This window comes from Pleurodeles waltl, chromosome 2_2 (genome assembly GCF_031143425.1).
Source record: "Pleurodeles waltl isolate 20211129_DDA chromosome 2_2, aPleWal1.hap1.20221129, whole genome shotgun sequence".
NCBI classification, from domain to species: Eukaryota; Metazoa; Chordata; class Amphibia; order Caudata; family Salamandridae; genus Pleurodeles; species Pleurodeles waltl.
Genome location: NC_090439.1, coordinates 1,148,802,847 through 1,148,829,118, shown reverse-complemented (window position 1 = coordinate 1,148,829,118; position 26,272 = coordinate 1,148,802,847). Strand labels below are relative to the sequence as shown.

Genomic DNA, 26,272 nt, shown 5'->3' with positions numbered 1-26,272 from the left:
AGGGGTTGGGGTTGGGGAGTCAGGGTAATTTTGTTTTTAGGGGTTGGGTAGTTTTATTTTAGGCGGTTGGGGTTTGGTTTTAGGGCTCAGGGTGGGTTGGGTATCGGGTCGTTTTTAAAGGTGGGGGTTGGGGTACTTCTGTTTTTAGGGGGGTGGAGGGGCCGGGGTAATTTTGTTTTTCAGGGTTGGGTTGTTTTATTTTTGGGGTGCGGTCGGTTTTAGGTCTGAGGGTGGGTGGGGGTATCATGGTAGTTTTTAAGGGTGGGGGGTCGGGGTACTTCTGTTTTTAGGGTGGGGGGTAGCATGCAACAATCACACATGCCGTTTCTACACATGACTTTACTAAGCATGCCTTTACAACAAAAAAGAAGTGAAGAAGTCAGAGGATATATGTATGGGAATCCCATCGTATTAGTCCTGAAGAAGACCCACTGTGGAGCTGGGATTTGGCCCAAGATATAGAGGGGTCGGAACGTCAACGGATATATCATAGTCTGGATTGGTTTCTGCATAAGATCTTTGGAGGATTGAAGGCATTGATTTAGAATCTCTGAGGATTTGGAATGGAGTTAATGCAGCAAACAAAAAAGAACCAACCATCTGTTTTTAATGTTTTTTGTATAGGTTTTTGATTCATTGGAATATGTATTATTCTCCTTTCTATGTTTCACGAGCAATTTTTCTCACACTATCTGTCCCTGGGTGTGTTGTTTTATCAGATGGGCTGTCCATTTAGGATGAATATATTAAATTGATATTTATGTATAAGTAAATAAATGAATATATATATTTATTTATATGAATAAATAGCTTTTTTGCTTTCACCTATGTTGTTTTATGATGTATAAATAATTTGTCGGCTTCTCCACGTTAGGGCATTGTTGTATGTAATGGTTATCTGATAAAATGAAGGCAGTCATGTTGACCCTCTCTGTAGATCAATTAAAGAAGCTGTTGCATCCCTCTTTGGTACCTAACCTTTCAAACACCAGTGCTACACTATGGGCAAACACCTTCTCCGAAATTTACCCAATGACTAGTGACAAGCGTGTCTCCATCTTTTACAAAGGTATATATATATTTTACACTGTGGTGAACCCTGTAGAAAGCTGGAACATATTAGGTATTAAAAGGTGTGCAGAAACACATGGATGGGTAATAAGAACTGGTTCTAATGTCCTTGAGATTGCATTGTGACTTTTAATAAAGGTACATGGCATTTAGTACTCATGAATAATGATGGTAAGGGTTAAAGATTGCCTAGTTATGAAGATTTTGTACATTGTATTCTACCTGCTTTTGATGGTGACCCAAATCCCTAAATTGGGTAGAATTACACCAGATCCTTTTTTAAGAGAAATGTAAATATCCAGAGGCTTCCTGAAAATCAATGCCACTCCTTCACTGACATGGGTGTGCACAGAGGTTAATAGGAGATGGAAGAGGGCACTTACAAGGCTAATGGGAAGAATGGATGCTTCTGCACTTAAGTGATTACCTTGGAAGTGTTTTTTCGTCTCAATCTATTGAATCTACAATGCTTCTCTTGCATAATTCAAGCCTAATTGTCTCCAGTCCATGCTTACCACATTACTACTGCCTGGAAGGGTGGAGGGGGTGTAATATTGTTCACATATTGCTAATGGCAGTACCACATTAGAACCACATTAGATTTAATTTAATTATTCATGTGCTAGTTGTCTCTGAATGAAAACATATGAACCACACTAGGTTTTGATTTAATTATTCCTGTGCTAGTTGTCTCTAAATGAAAAAATATGAACTTGTAATTGTATTACAAATTTAGGGAGCGTCATATAAAAGAGTGGTTGCAACATGAGGCTGCTTATTTTGTTCTTTAAATCTTCTGTATGTTAAAGCATTCACACTCTTTGTTTTGTAGTCATGTGCTGAATGTAATAGGAAAATCCAGGGAGGCTTCAGAACTGCTATCCAACAACCCATCAAAGGGGATTTGTGATGGCATTGCAACAGCTTGGAAACTGTACGGATCTGAAAAGTAAGGCTTCACCTTTGTTTTTGTTTGGTACTTCCAGAGTTCTTCTCCTCTTTGTCTTTTACCTATTTAGTTTGTCAAAAGGTGCACTAGTGTGTTTCCTAAATTATGAAAATACTTGACATACCACAATTATCTGTCCTTCAGTAGAATGAGACAATAGAATGCATGCTGACGGTTGTCTTTTCTTATGGTGATTGTGCGCAAAATGATTGATATGGACCTCCCACCAATGGTCCAATCTAAGAGGTTTGGCTGAATGGGATGGTAGGATCCAAATGTGCCTGACTGGTCAACTGGATCTTAGATCCCTAGATAGATTGAAGAATGAACACAGAGGGGGGCCCTGCCATGTGATATCAATAAACGGAGAGATACACCACAAGGAAGTTCAGAGAACAACTTGTTGGTGTTATTTTGGGTTTAAATAATATTTTCTAACTAATATGAATGCTTTGTAATTGAAACTTCAATGCTATGATGTACAGAACTGTATAGTACAGAAGCATTGTATAATTTTATTTTCAGTTAATTAAAACCATTACATATACATTCAAAGTTAAAATCACACTACAATTTAAACTGTCTTAAAATTGCAAGTATATAAGAATTAAAGGTTTATATGAAACACATTGTGCCAAAAGAGCAGAATTATTGATTAAAAATCAAGCAGTTATTAAGCTGTTGAAAAGTACTTTCTACTTAAATTACATGATATCTCAGAGAGACATCACTTACTGACGATTAGCTGTGAGGAACTGGTATACTATTTATTTGTGTCCTTAATTTCCTTGCTAGAAGCCTGTCAATAAAGTATATATATTTGTAGAGGTGGGTGGAACGCAGGGAAGTACATGATGACTGATTTTTGGGGCCAGGAGCTTGTTCTGTGGTGAAGAGCGCCAACTGAATAGAAAACAATAAATGAAACTTATAAGAATATATAGTAATGATGAATGTACAAACATGCAATTATAACAAGTTCAATTTAATATTTTGCACAATGTCGATAATATGAGTGAACAATTATCTCAACTTCCATGGCACATATTTTTCACGAGTAAACCTTTATGATCTCACCTCTGTGGAAACATCAATCGACTCAACCAGCACATGGTTTGTTGCCACACCTGTTTTTTTACTTAGCCTCTGTTGTATCATTATGTATCTTTACAACTTTACCAACATTCCACCAATGACCGCCCGACCAATACAGCATTTCCACAGACTTTTTTTTTAACTTTCATTGGATCTTCATAGCTGGCATCCCCCTTTTTCATAAAATGTGATTTCTTTATCTGTGCTACATCACCAGGATGAAAGTCATAGATTTTATAATGTCATGATATCTGTCCTTCATTTTATTCTGTCCATATACCATCCTACTCAGCATAGCTGCACAATTCACATTATTGTTCTGTGCAGACCTATATAGCCATGCAGGATGAAGAATTGAGTTTGATTTATGTAACCTAAGTAACTCAAACAGAGACAACTTGGTGAGAGAATGTGACATTGTATGATAAAACCATAACATATATTTCATGGTTTCTTCTGTTTCATACATGTTCTTGGGCCATTTTACACAATCAACTTCCATTCTATTCATCGTCCCCACCAAACCATGGATTTGAGTGTGATTAAGCAAGCTCCTAAGATGTTTCATGACAAACTCATTAAAAAACAATTCCATTTCCATAGATTGTACTCCGTTGTCTGAGATTAAGAACTCTAGGAAACCTTCTCTCATAAATACATCTTTCAGAAATCTAACCGTATTACCTGCAGTGGGTGCGGAAAAAACAAACTTCAGGCCATTTGCTATGGTAGTCCATTAACACAAAGGCATAACATAAATGATAAGGTAGAAAATTGAATGGTCCTTCCATATCAATTTAAAATTTCATCCAAGGCCTTTCAGGTATGACCACAAGTTGTAGAGGGTGTGTGACAACCTTATGTCCTTTTTTGGCTTTGCTGCACACAATACATTCCTTCACAATCATATCTACATCTCTGTTCTGGTGGAGAGCCACCAGTAATGGCACCTGATCCTCTTTTTTGTCATGGTGGAACCATAATGCCCCTCATGGACATTGTTGACTAACAATGCACAAATGTTGTATAGTGGTAAACATTTATCACTACTTCATCTTCTATCGGGAGCTCATTTGCAACCTTACAGTGAGGTTGAAATCCAGTGCTTAAATGTATCTCTTTTGACCATCCAATGACAATGAACTCTTTCACTTGCCCCAATATAACATCTTCATCATTCACTTTCTTCCAAATAACCTCTGCATATTCTTTGATTTTAACCGCATCCATCTACAAATGCTATGAAAGAATCTTCTCTATTGTATTCTTTATCTGCTAAGTCCACATCACTAACCGGTAATCTTGATAATAAGTCTGCTGTGACATTCTCTTTATCAGGAATGTACTTGACCTCAAAATAGTATTGAAGTCATTTAGTGGTATGTTGGTGTATTTAACTTTGTTGTGGTTAAAAATGTACAAAAGCGGCTTGTGATCAGTCTGTAACACAAACCTCCTACCCCATATATAACTTCTGAATTTCTCACTTGCACCCTAACATTCCATCAACTCTTTTTCAATTACAGAGTAGTTCATCTCAGGTTCATGGAGTACCATAGATGCATAGCTAATAATAATCTCTCCAAAAGATGTATTTTGAGTCTGAACAGCCCCCAATCTGTACGTACTTGCTTCCACTGTGTTGGTACAAGGTATGCACAGATCATAGGAACATAAAGTCTTGGCATTCATCATTTATAATTAAACCCTATTAAGTGTATCATGGCAATCACTGTCCCACACAAACAGAACTTTGTTCTTCAACATGTTAGTCAAACTTTGCATCTGTGTGGCATACCCAGGAATAAACACAGCCCAATAGATGAGTGTAGTTTGTCCTTATTTCTGGGGCTGAGACACTTAACTACTGCTCTGAATAACCCCAGTCTAGGACTAACACCTTCACACAAGATACTATGTTCTAGAAACGCTTCCTGAACTCACATTTGTCTCTTTTTACCACCACACCGTTGTTTTCAAATATGTGAAACACCAAACTAAGTAGATTTCTTTATTATGACTACTCAAGTCAATGCACAAACACATTTCTGCATAGCGTTTTAAAGCCACAACCAAAGGTAAAAACCAAAGCCTATACTCAACATGTTCAATCACTTTTTTCTTTTGTAGTTTTCATTTTAAGTCCTCCCAGGGGCTAGATGGCACAGATCTAATCTTAAGGCTTGACAGGAATTGCCCCCTGTTTTACCTTCATTTTATGTTTGAAACCAACAATTTTCTTAAGTTGCTTCAGAAGACATTAGAGAACTCATTCTAAATTGGGTCTGAAGAAGGCACTTCTTAGCGTAATTGTTCAGTAGCTCCTGTTTTGAGCACAATTCCAAAGAGACCCTTGTAAAACCACCCTAAAGTATTGAAGCCTCTAACAGCTACGTCCTTGAATTTTGTGTCCTTTGAGTTCTAGAATATCCTCAATAAATCCTCCTAATTCTATCCTCTTGCCTTCATAAGTCACCAGTGCTCTAACTGGTAGGAAAAACGTCCTGTTACCCAATGTCTTGTGGAATAGCTGAGACATACCATTGTTATACGTGCCCCTAATTCCGCCAACAAATGCAACACTTTATCACCCACCACAATATCAATGTAGGGGTTTCCACATTTGCTCAGATCGTCACTGTCCACTTCTTCATCAGTCATGACCACTACCATGTCCTGGATTTCTTTTCGCATATTTTGATCACTTAGACTATGATCATCTACCACACTGTTAACTTTCATACTTCTGTTTGACCAATGTGACATATTTTTGAAAAGTGCCTTACCTTGCTACATTTTTAACGTACTACATTTTTAGCAGAACACCCTTTGCTTTCCTTGACATGTGGACTATTTCTGCATCTAAATCATATGTTAACACTTTTAGAACAACTCTTCTCTGTGTTTTTGGTATCTCTAAATACAAGAGGGATGTTAGTTACAGAATTTACATTCTCCTTTACAGATGGATGTACACTTAGCTCTTTTAGGGATATGTGAGCCAATTCCACACTTTTAGTCACCACAATCATATTTTCCATAGTCAGATAACCTATTGCTAATAGTATTCGTTGAATTTGCCTACCTGAGCAGTGGACAATGAACTGCTCCCTAACCAGTTGATCATGAAAAGCTCCAAATGCATTTCAAAGGCATCAAACCAATGTTTCCAGAGAATGGTACGATTGCCTGGTAACTCTAAAAATGGAAGATGTATTGATTGCATGTTTGTATACTCAAACTAATCTCATAAAAAGGAATACATAAACTCACATATACATATTATATTGCCAATATACACCAGACATCAAATGGGTATGGCACTGTATGATAAATGCAATGAGAACAGTGCACTAGGAAATTAAATAATAAAATTGATCAGATGATCCGAGCTGTGAAAAACAACAGTCTTGGCTGATGAATATAAAGTATTTTTGATGAGATATAATGAACACTGTTGGCATAAGAACAAACATATGGGCCCGTATTTATACTTTTTTTAGCGCTTCATTTGCGCCGCTTTTTGGCGCAAAACGGCGCAAACCTACAAAATACAATGGTATTTTGCAAGTTTGCGCCGTTTTTGCGTCAAAAAACGACGCAAATGCGGCGCAAAAAAAGTATAAATACAGGCCATGATGTACAGTAAGCAATGATATAAATACCCATATGGAGAAAATCATCCAACTGTTAAGTGGTTGCGGCTCTTTGTGCATTCTTTAGTCTCTTTGGTGTTGAACTGAAACACCATGGTGTATTTTCTTTGGTCATATGTTGTTTCATTATTTTGGCTCAGAACATCCTATTATGGTGTAATGATATGCTTTTTCCAAGATGCTGAAGTTCTTTACATTTACTTGACAGGGACCTTTTTTCAGGTGGTAATCACAATAATTCCTTCTGATTGTTAGTATTACAAACATGGTAATGTTCCATCCATTCACAATCTTCAAGTTTTCTTTTTGCTTTAATGAGTTTTATTTGTAAGCTTTGTATAGCTGGTTAACCTTGCTCAGCTGTGGGTGTTGGCCTTCTGGAGTTTTTATTTTTCTTGTTTACCTGCTCTGGACTTGTCTGTGTTTTATAGTTTTTTATACCATTGATTATGAGGTTGTAATTTGTTTTGTCGATTTGCTAAATCTGGATAAGAAAGGATAAGTATTAACTGTTCCTGCTTGTTTTCCTGTTCACTGATTGGGTTAAGATTCTGGAACCTTGAGATGTCAAAGGTGTCTTTCTATATTGTATACTTAAAGATGGCTGTCATGTATAATCTGACTATATCCCAGCAGTCTTGATCAATGCCAGCCCCTCCTGTCAATTTAAGTGAATGGGTTCTTGGTTGCTCTGTGAGGAAGGTTGGTGGGTAATAGACCCTGTTTGACTGTTTCACTGAGATTCTTCTTCAAAATTTTGATTCTGGAGTACTAAATTCTTTCCATTAAACAGCCTTTTCAGACATCCAGGTAACAACAGTGACCTTATTTCTTCCAAGGAAAATGGAGAAATTTCATGGCTGCAATATTTCTTGAGGACAGATGGATTAGCTCTTGATTTGCAGCTAATACTTTCATTCATATTTGGGGCACATGATTGTTATTAAACTGCTTTTCTATCTGAAGTCTCTGAAAGTAGGTTGGGTGATGATGTCCAATTTAGACATTATTGGCTAGATTTCTATTTTGTTAGCAGAGTCTGGGTGACTGTTGGTCTTTTGTTTTAGCAGTTTCCCTGAAGTTGATGGGCTGCTTATTTGTCATCTTCTGGGGGTGTGACTCTGGCTACTTCCTTCCATGTAGAGCAAACCAAGAGGTGTTATTTGCAATTGCTTAGATTTTGGTAGGACCCCATCAGTTCTCATTTGATTGCTCCTTTGTTGTTGATTGATTTATTTATTTTTTACTTTATTTATACTGTAGTTAAAATGACTTGTTTGTTTAAGTTTAGTGTAGATGTTATCCTTTACCACTTATCATTAGTTTATTGTTCCAAAAGCAAATTAATGAAGTGTAATGTTTCAGAGAATCATGCAACATTCCTCAATCACTTGGACGGGGCTTGGAGTAGCCTATGATACACACTAGCACCTTAGTGGCTATTGGAGAGTCTTGAGGTTCAAAGTTGTTTAAGCGAGTATGACTATTTAAACTTTGCTTTGGCTCTCTCATATTCTCTCTCTGCCAGCCGATTCCTCAGCCATTCCTGGCACATGAAGAGCTTAAGGAGGCCTGAGGACACCCTGCTAAGAGCCCAGTTGAAGAATTTGAATATGCCAGCTGACTGTGTCCGGCCTCCTGGCAGCAGCTCCGACAGCATGCAACCATGCCAAAATCACTGCATGGATTACTCTCCCTCACTAGACCCATCAGTGGCTTCTGTTGCTGATCAGGACCTGGTTTGGCCACTTTAAGAAATGGGGTCTCTGGCTGACAGTCAGTTTGCACACTGCCCTAGCGGAGACCCTCACTCTAGTCAGGGCAATAGAGATATATACTCAAGATGAAACCTGCTCACCCCCTTTGTAGTTTGGCACAAGCAATCAGGCTTATCTCAAAGGCAATGTCTAAAGTATTTGTACTAAAACACACAGTAATGTAGCGAAAACACACATGCGCTGTGGGCTCTCTCCAGCCCAGCGACAAGGAGCAGCAGAGGAGGTAAGTGTTTTTAAAATTAAATTTAATGTTTATTCACTCCCTCCTTCCCCCGTCTCCTACACCTCCCCACCCCACCGCTTCCGAGGCCCCCGAGCCACTACTGATGCGGATACTGCTGAGTGTCCTGTGTTTATGTCTGTCTGGGTGGAATGCATAAGGGGAGATGTCAACCAACACAGACCAGAAGTGGATTGGAGGAAGGCTGTAAGGAACAGGTGGCCATAAGGTCAGGGAAATGCCTACTTTCTAAAAGTCAAATTTCTTAAATAGTGATGTAAAATCTAACTTCACCAGTAAGTAGGATTTCTTACTATCATTTGAAACATGCCAAATATGACAGGTATATTTCTCTCAGATCAGAAATTACTGCTTAAAGCATCTATGAAAGGAGCAGTCTTCATAGTAGTGAAAAATGACTTCACAACTTTTTCACTACCAGGACATGTAAAACGTATAAGTATATGTCTGGCCTTTTAATTACATATCACCCTGCCCTATTGTTAACCTAGGGCCTACCTTAACGGTGACTTGTGTGGAACAAAAGGGTCATTTAGGTCTTGACAAGTAGTTTTAAATGACAAGTCGAAGTGGCAGTGAAACTGCACGCATAGGTCTAGCAATGGCAGACGTGAGGCATGGTTAAGGGGCTACTTATATGGGTGGCACAATCAGAGCTGCAGGCTCACTAGTAGCATTTAATTTACCGGCCCTATGCACATCAAGTATACTTTACTAGTGACTTATAGGTAATTTATATAGGCCAGCTGGGTATGAGCCAATGTTACCATGTTTTCTGGAGAGAGTACATTAACTTTCGCATTCGTTAGCAGTGGTAAAATGCCCAGAGTCCTAAAACCAGCAAAAACGAGGTCAGAAAAAGAGGAGGAGGAAGGCAAAAAGGTTTGGGGTGACCCTTCAGAGGGGCCATTTTCAACACTGACCTACAATAGTATGCTTGCCTTTGCTGTCCAGACTGTCACATATTGCATGTAGTAATGTTATTCATATTTTGTAGGGCTCATGTCATGATCCTGGTTGATGGGTACGAAAGGAACATTTTTGACCAGCGATGCACTGAAATCGAGCTATGGAAGAGGTATGATACGTACTTTAAAAGTGTTAATTCATTCTCTGTAAGCATTGTCATTTATGAAGAACTTTTAATGTACCATTGGGCTTAAACACAAAGGGGATTTAGTACCAGTGTCTGTTTCTCCATGCCACTGCTGAAAAACATAAAATAGAAATGAAATAGTTTAATTGCCATTTTATTTTTTCCTGATGTGCGCACTGCAGTGCCCCAAGGCAAAAGTCATGTAGACTGTGCCCTCTGCTTCAGATTGGCAGCACGGAGGACAGGAGCAGTGGCTGCTTGGATGCTTTAAAGTGTGCATGTCACTTTGGTTGGCTATCTTGCAATGGCCAGCCTGGCATGCCCACTTTGAAGTTCTTTATCCCGAGCTGTCTTAGACAGCTGGGTATCAAGAAAGCACAGGCCTCCATTGCCTGAAGAAGCATCCAGCCAGCCCTCTCCATCCAATCCAGGCTCTTTCCTCATGCTGGTTAATAGAGCTCCACAACGGACTACAGTTTGCAGCTTGCAGAACACTGAGGAGGACGTGCTGCAGTGGGTAAGTACACATTAATTTAATTTTACTTTAAATAGCAGTTTTAGCTTTTGGTTTTGGAGGGAGGGTTGTTCTATTATGGGCTTTTGGGGGAGGGGGGATTTTTTTTGGGATGCAGTGGGGCACTTCACTCGCCCCCCCATTTCTTACGGTTAACCGCTACCCCTGTTTAGAACACATAAAGTAGTAATCCTCTAATAACGTTTTCCATACTATCACGGGCCTTTGTGAGTTTGTCCCAAAACATCTAAAAGGTACTTTTAAGGAAAGAGGTTATTGTTTGGGTTGGTGTGAGTCCACCACAAGGAATAAGATCACAGACATGACAGGCTAAAACACAGTTTCATTAACGTAAAACTTCAGTTTATCTACCTGTTAGTTAAGGCACAGATCAGGCTTGCCTAACTTACAAAAATGTGTTAAGAATTTAGCAGTACCAAATCAGTTAAAAGGTAAAAATCCAAAACAATAGAAATCCTGCCCTCAATTTAGAAAAATAGAGAAACTTTGAAGAGTAAAGTGACACCAAACTGAAAGATACCTAACAAGGGGTACCGGAGACATACATTTTTCAGCATTTATGGCAAAAGCACCAACAAAAAGTAAAGCTCAAATCAGTAATCATTGGTCGCAGTTGATCAAGGCCTAGACAGGACTTCAGGCTAACTGCGATGGAGCACAGGTCAGATATATCAAACGGATACGTCCTAGTCAAATATTTTTCCTGTCTGACTCAGGCCTATATTTATGGGCTATTGTTGCAGGGCAGTGCAGCAAGTCATCCGCTCTGCTGCCCTGCATGAAAGGGAAAGGGGAGGAATGTGCCATATCTATGCAATAGGGCACATTCCTATCCTTTCCCCTACGCTGGTGTTGTTTTGGCTTCCTAATGCCAATGCAGGCACCATTGCACCATGGTGCAAAGGTGTCTGCAATGCATGCCGGATTGTTTTTGAGTAGGAAGGGGCACCTTCCTATACAAAACACAATCCTGGGAGGCTTTGTCCTCTTTCTGTGTGTGCTACACAATGCAGAGCACATGGAAAGAGGAAAAATGAGGAGGAAGAAAGATATATCTCCTTGTTGCGCATCCCCTGGGGATAGGTTTTGATACATCCCCAGGTTTACATGGCCTTGTAAATCTGGGAATGCAAAATTCCATACGTTACGTGAGAACACCAATTGCTATGCCCATGGAATGCCTCCCTAATGCAGAGTAAGGCCTGCGTTTGATTTGCGCTGCCTTGTCTTACTTTATATCTATGAGGCGATATGAAGTTATGCAAAGTGGGTTTGCGTGGTCTCATAGATATGGTTGAAAGGTTTGCACTGTTGCTGCATCACTAAAAGCGGTGCAATGGCAGCACAAGCCTCTCATAGGTAATGCCCTTTAGTCTCCAAAATTGACATCCTTCATCGGAGCAAGTTTGTATGCTGTATCTGCCAAAGTCCCTACGAAGATGGATAGCCCATATCCAAAGTCCTACAAAAATACAAAGGATTTGGCAGGAAAGGTTCAGAGCAGGAGGAATTGAGATTTCACAGCTGACAAAGTACTCATGCTGAGCAGATACATTTCACTCCTTCGCCTAGCCAAGATTCTTACCCTCGGACTTAGGGCCTCATTATGAGTTTTGCAGTCCTTAGACTGTCAAACGCTTAGTGACGGTTATACCGCTGCAATCCTGGCAGTCTGACTGCCAGATTACAATCCTGGCGGTCAGACTGCCTGGGGGCCACTGTCTCCGCCAGGACCAGGGATCCCGATGGGATGGTGGCAGGGAAAGTCGCACTGATCATAACTTTCCTTTCCTCCAGCTTTTTCATTGCAGGGTCCCTCAAGAGTACTGTAAATACTACAACTGTAATAGGGCACTGTTTACTCTCTGGAGTAAACAAAAAGTCTGATAGGAATGCGTCACAGGTAAAGATTGCATCAGTACAAACTAATATGCAGGCGATTAAAGGTAAAAGAATATTTTCTGCTAGAAGTCCAATCAGACTCTTCGATCTTCCACTCTTTAACACTTTAGAGAGCAGCCAAAAATGCACATGATGCTTTGATTTACTTTGCATGTGCTGGTGCATGGGGAGATAAAGAAGCATCATTCATAGGCAAGCAACAAACTTTTCAACTGGAAATCCCAACACTGGCCACATCATAAAGCTATTTGTTTATTGCAGGTCGGCGGGTGGTGTTTGGGCAACTTTTAGGGTTGGCATGTGGGAGTATCATGACACGGCCAGCGCCATCCCTGCCACTGTACTTTTTTATGTTTATTGTGGAGAGATGGTGGGTTGGCAGGTAAAGTTCTGGAAGGGATGGTAAGGCAAGGGCAACATGACAATGGAGGAGGGGCTGGGAGCAACATGGACAACAAAAGGAGGTATTGAGGAGGATGAAGCAAGCACACAGACAATGGAGGGTGGGAGAGAGGAGTTGGAGCAAGCAAGAACCGGACGCAAAAAATTAAAGGAGAAAAGGAGGTTAGGAGAGCACAAGCAACAACATGGTCATCAAGGGATGGAGTGAGGGTGAGTCTAAGCAATACACAGGAGGAAGGGACAGATCCAGTTGAAGAGGTCACACTCTACCAGTGTGCTTAATCTAAAGATAAAAGCAATGCCTAAGAGAATAAGAAGTGGAAGGACAAAAGTAATACATTCATACTCAGTGAAGGGACAACCATATGAAGAGGCAAGAAGTCTACAGCAGCTGACCAAGAAGAAGCAAGCGAGTGACAATAAAGCCAACCACTGGTAAGTAATGGACAACTTACAAGCCCACTGATAGTAAACAAAATGTCTCAAGGGAAAAACCTGGTGAAATTTCTTATACTGCCCATGTTGAATCGCATACAACTTGTGGGCCCTGGAAATGTACTTTCAAAGTGAGGCTCCTTAGCCAATACCACCATAACATGTCTGCCTAACATATTGGGGGGGCTAGGCGTTTGTGCCATATTATTGGTACAATACTTGGATTTTAGTGAAATTTGGACACCCTTTTATGGTACTCTCACAGGACAAACTGCAACCATTTAGAGGGGATCCGGTAATGCAGATGCTGTGCATGAACCACCATAGGCCCTATTAGACCTGACATTCTTGGTGTGGTCTCCCCTGTCTATTTTGCCTCTACTTACTATGTTTTAACTGTGTGATAGACTCTGTTTTTTCTGTATTTGGTACTCTGGGCACTTTAGCAATGCTGTCAGTGCGAAAGTGCAAGTGATCCTTTGTAAATTGTATGTGTAATTGGCTTTTCCCTGATTAGCATATTTAATTTACTAGTAAGTCCCTAATAAAGTGTACTAGAAGTGCCCAGGGCCTGTAAATCAAATGCTACTAGTGGGCCTGCAGCACTGGTTGTGCCACCCACACTAGTTGCCAGGTAAACATGGCTCAGACCTGCCGCTGCAGTGTCTGTATGTGCAGTTTTAAACTGGCAATTCGACCTGACAAGTTTGTCCACTTGCTAGGTGCAAACCTTCCCTTTTAGTACATGTAAGGCACCCTAAGGTAGGCCCTACGTAGCCCCATGGGCTGGGCGCAGTGTCTGTTAAAGGTGGGACATGTAGTTATGTGTTTTACACACCCTTTCAGTGAAATACTGCTAAATTCAGTTTCCCCTGTTGCAAGGCCTATCTCTTCCATAGGTTGACATGGGGGCTGCCTTTAAATATCTTTTAAGTGTAGTTTCCCTTTGGGAGCAGATAGAAACATGAACTCACAATTAAAAAATACATCTTTTGGTAAAGTTGTTTTTTAAATTGTCAGTTTGAAAATGCCACTTTTAGAAAGTGGTTATGTTCTTACTTAAACCATTCTGTGACTCTGCCTGTTTGTGAATTCCCTGTCAATCCCTGCTAGGCAGTGAGACAAAGGGAGCTGGGGTGTAGCCTGCATATCCTAATGGACAATCTGAGCTAGAGTGGCAGGAGTAATGGTCACTTACACCTGAATAGGTTGTGCCTACCCTCACAACCTAGTCTCCAACCCCCTGATGTACGTCTGGAGCCAGGCCTAGACAAGGAAGGATCTTGTGAACAACAGGGACTTTCCTTTGAAGTTTGCCTACCTCAAAGGCAGAAAGGGTGTATAATCAGTGGACCCAAAACACACATTTTTAGATTACTAAGAGCTGAAGAGCAGGAGGAGGAGTAATGCCCCTTTGTCTGTGACTGTGCTTTGCTGGGTTGGCCTGCAGCTGCTGCTTCTGTCTGAGAGAGGACAAAGACTGAACTTTGTGGTATATTCCTGCTTGTGAAGAAACTCCAAGGGCTTGGATTGAGCTTGCCTCCTGTTTTGAAGCTAAAGGGCCATCAGATACTTCCTCTGCCAACACCTGGACTCTCTGGTGAGACTCCTGCCCTGCCAAGTGGTGCCCCATCTAGTCCCTGGGCCCTTGAAAGGTGAAGCTGGTAGAAAAGGACAGATATTCAGACACAGACCGCTGTGCAGAGAAATGTTTGACACACAACCTGCAACTCAGCTGGAGAACAATAGGCCACCCTCTTTGCAGCAAAAATTTACGCTCCACCTGTATCACGCCTGGGACAGCGATACATCGTGGCTGGAGAAACAATGCAATATCTGCTTATGGCTGGTAATAACGGAGCAAACCGCCACGCAGTCCGTTTTTCCAACACCGTGCAACCGGATTTCTCATGCATCATCCCTGGGCATCAAAGTCATCGTTAAGATGCGTGGATCTGATGTGCCCTGCCCGGAAATCAACGCATCGCTCTCTTGAGGGGGGGAAAATCAACGCATCGCCTACCCGACCAGAGAAGAAATATTACACTTGCAAGTATGAGATTGATGCATTGCTGACTTTTCAGACGCAAGTTCACCCGTGAGGCTTTATTTTTTACGCAAACCAGGTACTTTGTGTAAAATCAACGTTTCCATTGTTTTCTATGGAGTGATACTCTTATTCTTTTGCAAATTCATATCTTGACTTGTGTATGTTAGATTTTTCTCATTTTGGTTTTAATCTAAACTGGTGTGATATCCATTTTATAGTGTTTTCACTGTATTACTGTGTGTGTTGGCACACATACTTTCCAAATTGCTTCTGAGATAAGGCTGACTGCTTGTGCCAAGCTACCAAGGGGGTGAAAGGGCTTATCTAAGTGTGATTCTCCATTGCCCTGACTAAAGTGAGGGTCCCTGCTTGGAGAGAGTGCAAACTGACTGCCAACCAGAGACCTCATTTCTAACTGGCCCCATCTTCATTCATACCTTGTGTGTGTTTTCCGTAAATGCTTAACCTGGTCCAAATGCTCTTGAGTCCGAACCCACTTCTGACTCCATGATCTTATTTCCTAAGTTTAGTTTTATACTATAGCTCCCCACCATTGCTCAGCAGTAATTGAAATTCCTATATTTTATTATCATATCAGGACTTCTTTGCTGACAATACTGTCATTGTGGTAGTCTGGTCTCAGTCTACCTGCAGTTATGCTTTATGGATGATGACCCCTAACTCTCTATTTTCTTTCAATCAAGTTGACAGTTATGGCTAACCCTTTGATTAATCCTCTAGTTGGAGTTCACATAGATATGAGTGGCATTTTCTGTCATGTTCTATCTTCCCTGTTACTGTGCTAGCCTACTACTACCTACCTACCACCCCCTTAAGATGACATCTTAGGAAAACCCTGCAATAAGAAGAAAACTCCCTCACTTCATCTATTCAGGTAGGGGAAGAACTATGAATTGAAGTGAATTTGTTTAGCTGGTATTTAACTCCTATTGAAGTAAATGTCTGTGTGTACTGTTTGTTTGGCATAATAGGAAAGGGCAATCATCTCCTAGTGGTCAATAATATTTGTAGAGGGCAAGGGAGCAAGGGTCTAAGAAATGATATACACTTTTTAGCATATTATAAAATAACAGGCTACACTAAAAGACATCAGTGCTAACTAAAAGTCTAAAACACAAAAATAAAGATTTGAGGGGCAAATTAAGTGAAAAGATATCCCATGAGTTATTTACAAATACAAAGCCGTCACTCTCAACCCATAACAGTCCTGCTCCTTTCACCGAACAAATACAACCCCGTCCTCAAAAAGTACAAAAAAACCAAAAAGTCCAAACTTGATGTCCAGCCCAAATTCCTCCCCGTCCTCTCCATCCACAACAAGTCCCTACTACCAAAACAAAACATTTTTTTAAAGGGTCACTGTCTATATGAGTCCATAGCTCGTAGATGCTCTGTTCTATCCTGGCAAGCTGGCTCTCCATCTGGTCCATCCGCTGCAGGAGGCGTCGGTGAATTGCCCTAGTGGAGCGGGATGGTGCAGCAGCAGGTGCAGTTAGGGACCCTGACTGCTGGTGGTGGCATCATCGATTTTCAGGCTAGGAGTCCAGGTGCTGGCATGCTGTTCTGCTGGGTCCTGGGTCAGAGGCTGCTGTTTTGATCTCTTCCTTCTCCAGGATCACCTGGCACTGGTACTCGGCCTGAATGTTTCCCAGGCTCTGCTACCGCAGACGGGCTGCTATCTCCTGCTTAGTTGGTGGTGGTCATCTGGCAGGAGTAGCAGTATCGAGAAAACAAGGAATAACAAAGACTAATTGTAAACAATGGTCTGAACAAACACTTGTTCAAATGATAGACAGTGGGTTGCACAGTAGCACTACATTTCTGATCCCCTAGGGATGAAGCACTAACTGTCTGGTAGAAAAGAATTAAGGTGGAATAAGACCAGATTAAAAAGCTGATGATTTCATTTTTTTTTTACTTTTAAGGGATTTTCTAGTAACTAATTAGACACATTTAGTGGAAAAATAGATTTGCCTCTCATTATGATGAGTAAGGCATTATATTCTATGGATTATAGGTTACTGTGCCAAATTATTGGAGGCATGCTAGCCAGTGCTTCAAGTACATTGTGACTGTCTGCAGCTCGGGCAGCTATAGCTGGCAGTTATCTGTCTTTAATTCCAGTGGCCCTACTCTTCCCCACATGCCTTTCAAAGAGGCAGATGAATAAATAAGGTACAACACACATGTCATGTATGAAATGAAGATATTTCATCCTGTCTGACGTAAGTAGATGAGGGAAACGATGCACTCTACTACGCCAAACTTGAAATCAAATTGGGCACTTACTAGTTCCATTTTACTTACTGGTCTCGCCCAATATCCCAAATGTTTTCCAACAAATTGATTCACTTAGCAGTAAGGAAAGTAAAGAAACTTGACTTACGCGACTGCAGAGTAAGGCGGTTGGATAAGGCATGTAGGTAGAGCTTTTGCTTTAGAAGAATGGAGGGGCATTACAGATCTATTCACAAAGGAAGAGCTCCCTTCTTTATTCATCCAAGCAATTACTCAATCGTCCTTTCATTCTTCCCCTATATACACCCAGAGCCACCATGATATAAGCTTTGCATTCTCTCATCCACTCTTCCACCCAAATTCACAATCCTTCATCCATTCATTCAATACCCACAATATCCACCCTTTCTTTCAATCATCCTTTCACCCATCCATCCATTTACCCAATGCCAATACTCACCCACGCATCCTTTTTCATCCACCAATGCATCCTTTATTTCCACTCTTTTCACCCATCCTTTCTTTTAACCTTCTGTTCTTTCCCTTTTCCATCAAGCCATAACTTTTAGCACACATTATGTGGTTTTGCTGAGTTGCAGATAGAAGAGGCCATAAGTATCCCAACCACTGCTGTAGCTGTAATGCAGGGGGTCCATGAATCCGATCATGGAAATTTCCTTGTAGCTAGTGAGTTAGAGTAATTGTCTATAAGCAAACAATGTGACTTACCAGCGCCCGTCCCTGCCGCTGTGTCTCCCTCTGCTCCATCTGCTCCTGCAGTAGTCAAACTTGAGCTCCACAGGTGTTTGGTGTAGCTATAAAAAACAGTATGCAGTTTTTAGATGCTAGATACCATTCTAATTTTTTTAAATGAACAAAATGCAGCCGCAATTGTTACAGTTCAGTTAGCACTGCAGTATCTTCTGTCAAAAATATCACTCTGGGCATTTTGTTGAAATATTAGAAAAGCCACGAACGCAAGCCAACTAAAAGCATTGCGTAATAGAGGGGCAGACAAGACAACTAAAAACTTCTCATAATAGAGGGGCACAGCTATAGCCTATGATTGACGATGACTCAGAATCATTGAAGAGCAACAATTGGGTGGAATACAAAATGGTCCAAGAAAGGCAGTAGATAAAGATAATGCAGAAATAATAGGAATTAAACAAAACTTGGATAGGGGAGTTGGAAAAATGGGAGACAGTATAAAAAAGTAAGTATATAAGTTGGGAGAGGTAAAAGTTAGGGAAATAATAATAATAATAATAATTTTAAATAATGGGACTTACTGGGATGAGCAGAGCCATCAGTATCGGCACTGGTGGTTGGCGCCTCCCCAGCTCCTGACAGATCCGCCGCTGCATTGCCCTTCTTCTTGCCCTTGGGTGCTGATGTAATATTAGAAAAAAGATTTAAAAAATACATTAGTGGTACCGTTAATCTCCACAAAAGTATTATATTACAGGCAAATGCAATAACATTGTACTTAAATCAGGTTGACTATGGTATTATACTAGTATGATCAACTATCGTTGAGTTGGCTATACTCCTAAAATCCCTATTCCAAATTTCCTTAAGAACAATAGAAAATCTACATTTCAGTGAATGATCTTTCATTCTATTCTCATTTCTCATGCCCCTTTATGGACCGACTCAGTCTCCCTTTTTTTCTATGCATGCATACTCGCATCACTGTGAAATTACTTAGGACAGTACACACCACATAAAGTCACAAAGAATGCTAACTCACTGATATCACTAATTCACAATGGAGTTAGGAGAAGGACAGAGCAATCTACATCGAATTGGCTTCTTATTTAATCAGCCAAAGTGAATGCCTACCTATAGGTATAAAAATCAACAATGTAGCACCGAGCACCTGCCTAGGTCTAACTGGATCACATAACAAATAATAATCTTTCTTAATTTAAACTAAACGTACCTTACCTGTGAGTGGAAGCCACATGCTATTCGGAATAAAATGTTAGCATTGTAGAACACAAACACAATAAAAATATAATACTCACCATGCCCCGGATCTCCACACCTAGCAGGTCGAGCAGGTCCTTCACACAGTTGATAATATCCACCCAGCGGTGTGTCAGCTGCTGAGTGGTGTGCTGGACCAGGGTGGCAGCCCTGGCCAACTTGTCCACCCTAGCCTAGCACTGCCAGCGCTCCCAGAGGGTATAACAGTTCCTAGGCCTGCTGCCAGCATTGAGGGGAGGTGGCACTGCACATAAGAAATAAGTGCTCCTTCTCACTGAAGATCAGACAAGGCTGGATCCCTTGATGCCGGCGCCACCCACAAGGCAGACAGCCACTGTTTCCCCGCTGCTTTGCTATAGTGCTGGGTGGGTAGGGTAGGAGGAAGGAAGGAAGGAAAAAATAAATAAAAATACAAAAAGTCACGAAAAACACACAAAAATTAAAACAACGTAAACAAATGAGACACAAAAAGAAACACTAATACAATAAATAAAAAAATAGGGGTAGATGAAGCATGCGATAAAGGATTAGAAAGATTGAGGGCAGATTGAAGTGGAAGTCCCAGCACCAAAATCAGACTGAGAAACAAGATGGCTACACCCTTGCGAATTGCGTTTTATCATTTGCACAAGATTTTGAACGTGAGTAGGTATATCGCATTGCGTGTGATATCAAATGCTACGCAAACGGGTGTAACAAAGAACTCAGCCCACTCTGTGTAGCACAGCTGAGTTTTTTTCCACTTTGCAGAGTTCCGCTTATCGTGGCTGTGTGCATTCTGCCCAGGCCCCTTAGTTAGACAATGGCAGATTTCATTGAGACTTGGAGGGGTACAGACCTCTCTTTCCTTTTCCTTTGTGCAACTTTATGCTATGCTTCACCTCTCCATCGGAACTTTCACTGAGGTTTCTGTTATGCTGACTCTTTCTGATACCTCCTAAGACTTAATTAGGATTTCTCTTTAGTTCAGTTTTGGGTACTTAGATTACCTTAGTTTCTTCAATGATTAGGAAGGAAGAAGAAGAATTTGTATACCAATCATCAGATTCCGTTTCTTATTTTTTTATAGTGCTTCAACTGAAATTCTCGTATGCCTTATGCTTATATGATATAACTTCATTTGATGCTTCATTTCACCTTTGGTGCTTTTGTACTTATATCCCATATTTCTGAGATTCTGTTTAGCCCTTAATGTGTAATAAACCTTTGAACTTCATTGTCTACATTCTGGATTTAATGTGTGACCAAATAGGTTATATTGTCAATTGAATTGAAAGGTTGATTTCAAGCATTCTAAAAAGTTCTACCAGAAGATGAAAAACAAGTATATGGAACCAGAGCATCATCATATGTGTGTATTTGTGTGTGCGTGTGGTAACGTGTCTGTGTGTGGGCACGTGTGTGCGTTTAGTGGGGGTGTGTGTATAGATAGATAGATAGGTAGATAGATAGATAGTTTTTCAAAACTATTGAACTACATATTAAACATTATAAAAAAAATCTAAATTAGAGTTCCATTGAAGGACATAACTGATAACAAAATCACACTAATCCTGAATTAAGCAATAAAATCAAAGCATAAACAAATGCTACCAATAAAAACACACAAACAAATAAATGAACCATGTATAAAGCATACACCTTTCATCAAATGAATACTTCAAAGGCCGAGGAAACTCTGCTGGATTCTTGGACCAGAACCTTGAAAAACAAAATATGTACATCTCAACATCTACCTTGCAAAATAAATACAACTTGTATTTAAACTAAAATGTAGCTGTCAATATAATTATAACTGCGACATAGCAAAAAATTTCCAAAATTATCTCTAAAATCTATGGCGGTCATTCTGACCATGGCGGTCTATGACCGCCAGGGTCGCGGATGACGGAAGTACCGCCAACAGGTTGGTGGTGCTTCATAGCCCATTTTTGAAGTTTTTGCTATGTCGCACGGCCGCAACACCGCCGGCTCCATTTGGAGCCGGCTTCTGTGTTGCAGGCCTCCTTCCCGCTGGGCCAGCCGGCACTAACATGGTTAGCGCCCTCCGGCCCAGCGGGAAGGTTGTAATGCCGGCAGCAGTCTTTTGGCCGTGTAGCGGCCAAATGGCGGTTCCCGCCTGGCGGGCGGCTACCGCCGCCCGCCAGACTTGGAATGAACACCTATGTCTTTTCATGTACTTTGTTAGACTTTGCATCCTTGGCGTGGTCTCCCTTAACTTTTTGCCTCTGTTCCCTCAGGTTGTTGATGTGTGCTGGACTCTGATTTTGCTGTTTTTGTTACTCTGGGCACTTTACCACTGCTAACCAGTGCTAAAGTGTAAGTGCTCCTTTACAAAATGTGTATGTAATTGGCTTCTCCATGATTGGCATATTTGATTTACTAGTAAGTCCCTAGTAAAGTGCACTGGAGGTGCCAAGGCCCACAAATCAAATGCTACCAGTGGGCCTGCAGCACTGGTTGTGCCACCCACATAAGTAGCTCTGTAATCATGTCTCAGACCTGCCATTGAAGTGTCTGTGTGTGCAGTTTTAACTGTAAATTCGACTTTCCAGGCCTAAACCTTCCCTTTTCTTACATGTAAGGCACACCTAAGGTAGGCCCTGGGTAGCCCCGAGGGTAGGGTGCAGTGTATGGTTAAGGTACGACATATAGGCCCTCATTATGAACCGGTAGAAACCGCCAACAGAGGAGTGGTCCGGACAGCCAAATAATGATCCAAATGAAACACAGGCATCCCGCGAACCACCCACCGCCAGGAGGGGAGTGCCGCCGACGATGGCAGAGTCCACCCACAGGCTGTTGGAAAGGCCCAACCCGCCCATCAAATTATGAACCACCATTCTGCCGCCAGTTCCGGGGCGGGAACCACCGCCACACAAAGCCAGACGGAAATGAACAAAATATAAGGAACCACGCACTGGAGTCCCACAGAACGCGCTGCGGCAGCCATGGATAGAGAGCTGCAGATCATGTCAGCCCTGCTCCTTGCCATATACCTACACGACCGAGACCGCTGACGAAGACATCAACGGTAAGTACTGCAACCTATGACACAAGGGAGGAAAGGGCACAGTTACATTACCCACCCACTTCACCCATCCAGCAACACTCCCCCAACCCTTCCCAGCAGCACAAGTCATACACCCCACTGCAAGAGGTACTTACCCAACACAAGGCTAATGCAACTTGACCATAGTACATACAAAAGCCCCACACCCATAAAAAAGTAAAACAAATGACCAGCGTTAACGGTGTGCAGCCCAAACACAGGCCACACAGAAACTTTAATATGAAGCTCACTGAGCCAAACATTGCAAACAGGGCCCATATACTGACAATTGTCATGGGCCACAATGGGCCCCACCTGACTCCCACAAGTGCTGGGTACTCCACATAATGGGGCACCATATGGGCATCCAGGTACCTCACGGAAGGTGAGTAGGGGAGGTGGGGGGTGGGGATTTTTGGTGGGGTGGGCCTTTGACTTTCTTGTGGAGGGTGGAAGGGGGTGGGCTTCTCCTTTGAAGGGGGTTGGGGCTGTTTGGCTCGGGTGGAGCTGGATGGCTTAGGCTCTGTCCGGGCCTTCTTCTTATCTGGGGAAGGGGCACAGGAATGTGAAGGGCGGACCGGGTCGGGCTGTGATGTGGAAGGAGCAGAAAGGACAAGGAGGTGTGCACGTTTGGGGACAAGATGGGGTGGGCCAGTGAGCTGGAAGAGGTCAGCATGGGAGAGGAAAGTTTTTTGGGGAGCAATTGGCGTGGGCGTGGATGAGGGCGTGGGAGTGGAGGCCGAGGGAGTGGATGTATGGGGTGTAGGGGTGCGCTTAGTGGGTGCAGGTGACTGCTCTGTATGCTGTGGTGTAGTGGATGTCTGATGGGTGGGTGTCTTGGTGCGTTTGTGTGTCTTGGGAGGTGGGGGATGGACACAGTGGGAGAAGACAGACAGCTAGTGTGGATGTATGTTGTGTGGGTGTCTGCAAGTCTGGTGAGTGTGCTGCATGTGTCAACTACAGTAGAGGTGCTGAGTGCAGGTGTGGTGTATGGGGTGCATGTATGGCTGTCAGCTATTGTGGTGAGTGCAGGAAGAGGAGCAGTAACAGTGAGTGAAGGTGCAGTGCATGAGAGTGTGGATGTAGAGGGGACAGACAGGTGGGCAGAAGAGCTGGGCACACTGAGGGAAGTGGACGTAGTTGTGTGTGCAGGTGTCTGTTGGCTGTGTGAATGCTTGTGGTGGGAGGTGTTGTGCTTGTGTTTGGAAGTGTGCTTCTTGTGTGTTGAAGTGCCTGTCAGCGTGTCTGAATGTGTGCTTTGGACAGGTGAAGGGAGTGGGGTGCTGGATGGGGTAGAGGAGGTTGGAGGGGGGACAGAATGGCCAGGGAAACTGGCTGCCATCCAAGAGGAGGCCGGAGCCTGAAAAGATCTCTGTAGGGCAGACACAGCACTGTGAATGCCATCCAGATAGGCATTTGTCTGCTGCACCTCTGATGCTAGCCCCTGGATGGCATTGACGATGGTTGTCTGCCCTACAGAGATGGTTCTCAGGAGGTCAATAGCTTCCTCTGTGAGGGCAGCAGGGCTGACTGGGGCAGGGGAGGAGGTGCCTCGGGTGAAGGAGACGCCCACCTTTCTGGGTGGGTGGGCACGGGCAACTTGGTGGGGAGCAGAAGGGAGGGCGGTGATGGAATGGGGGTGGTGGAAGATGTAACAGTGGCAGTGTGTGCACTAGGGTCCCCCACCGCCGTGGGACCCACATCGAAGGAGGTCTCAGAGTCACCACTTCCTGTGGTAGTAGCCTCCCCCGTGGAAGTCCCCTCGCCCTCCCACCCACTGGTCCCCTTGGCGTCCTTTGTCTCTGCCTCGGAGGATCCGTGGGCCGCTGCCTCCCCACATGCCGGTGCCTCAGCTCCTTCACCTGATGTTGATGCTGTACCCAACCAACACAAGAGAACAGGGATGGGGAGACAAAACAGGAGAGACACTTGTAAATAGCTGAATGCAGGTAGATAATGGTTAGACATACACCCACCCAGAAAACACACCCAACAGGCAGCACCGTTCAGCATGCCCATGGCCATGTCCTTGACTAATGACCAGAATACTGCTCTACACCCATCCCCTGAAATACCTTAGGAGCAGAAGTAGGTGAAACCTGACAGGGACACCCGTACACCCTTTGGGGAACATACAGTAGATGTACACCAGTCAAATTCCCTGCCTCTAAGCAGCATGAGCCCTATTGCACACCCAGGCATCCTTCCAGACTGAAGTATGGTCAATAAGTACTCACCCCCTTGTGACTGCTGTGCAGCCTTTAAGCGCCCATCCAGGTCTGGGTATGCCACCGCCAGGATCCGTCGCATGAGGGGGGTCAGTGCCCGACGGGCACCCCTTCCATGTTGGGAGGACTTCCCCAGCTGGGCTTCAATGATATTTTGCGTCCAGCCCTGCAGGTCCTCCCACCTCTTTCGACAGTGGGTGCTCTGCCGGTTGTAGACCCCCAGGGTCCGCACCTCCTTGGCGATGGCATGCCAATGTGCCCTCTTCTGGTGGGTGCTGACCTAGAAGGGTGACACAGAAATAGAACACAGAGATCAGGCACTTGCACGATAGGAACAGCTGGTTAATCATCCACTATGGGACGGACAGTACTTCCAGACACACAGGACAGTCGCACGCAGCATGCCATGCACCATGGCCCATGCAGGCTCAGAGGTGCACACATATGTGCAATTAACACCATCCATTATGCACACACAGTGCCCTCCAAACCCAGACTCACCTGTACCTCTGGCCCTCTGTACAGTTTCACGTACAGGGGCAGGACCCCGTCCACTAGCTTCTCCAGTTCTTCCTGGGTGAAGGCCGGGGCCCTTTACCCTGCAACACGTGGCACATCCATAGCCAGAGGCAGTTCACAGCAGTACACAGAGTGGAGTACCTGTCCGCACGAGATCAGGGAGTCAAGTGAACAAACGATGACGAACGCCCGTATGTTCCGTCGATCATGATACTCCAGGATTCCCCATTGTCACCCATGTTAACCAATGAGGGTGTGAACAGCGGTAAACACTGCCTTAAGCTGTGACATCAACCGCTAGCGGTATGAGGTCACTTCCACAACGAAAGGGCAGATTTAAAGTGGGCAGACATTTTGCCTTAACCTACGCATCTACAATTAATTGCTACTCACAATGTAGGCCCTACTAGCCACATGATGCACATAGGCCTCTGTCCATTCACTATTGTAACACACATGAAATACTCTGTTCCCTCCTTGTGATGTACATGTATATCTGTCAGGTAGCAGTTATTATTGAGACAACGCAATGAACAATGCCGTGCACATATGATGACAAGTGTGCCTATGTATGTGTCTTCATCATTCCTTTTTGTAACCCCTCGTAGGTATCGACCCTTTTGGCGAGGAAGGGCACCATCGGTGTACAGACCACTTGTGGATATGGGGACCATGGTGGAGCATCAGATCATAACCACTTACAGACTCACACGTGCAACTATTCAGGACCTTTGTGCATTACTGGATCCTGCACTAACTCCGGGGAATTGAAATCAGCATGCCATTCCAACTGAGGTGCAGGTGCTTTCTACACTCCATTTCCTGGCCACGGCCTCATTTCAGGTGACAGTGGGCATGGGTGCTGGTTTTTCACAGCCAATATTCAGCCAGGTACTGACAAGATTTCTGAATGCATTTGTACATCTGCAATCCTGTGTGAAGTTTCCCTAAAGAACTGACCTCCCTGCCATAAAGTCTGACTTCTATGCCTTTGCCAACATTCCCCATGTCA

The 26,272-nt window shown here is 42.9% G+C and overlaps 1 protein-coding gene across 2 annotated transcripts in view; it reads left to right on the top strand.

The window, feature by feature from the left end:
• LOC138282983 (glutathione synthetase-like) overlaps positions 1-26,272 on the top strand; it is a 268,746-nt gene that overhangs the window by 98,505 nt on the left and 143,969 nt on the right. For both annotated transcript variants that reach the window (XM_069221071.1, XM_069221073.1), the window contains exons 6-7: positions 1,904-2,020; positions 9,788-9,868. In XM_069221071.1, coding sequence (XP_069077172.1) covers positions 1,904-2,020; positions 9,788-9,868 — 198 coding nt within the window. The remainder of the gene's footprint in view (positions 1-1,903; positions 2,021-9,787; positions 9,869-26,272) is intronic.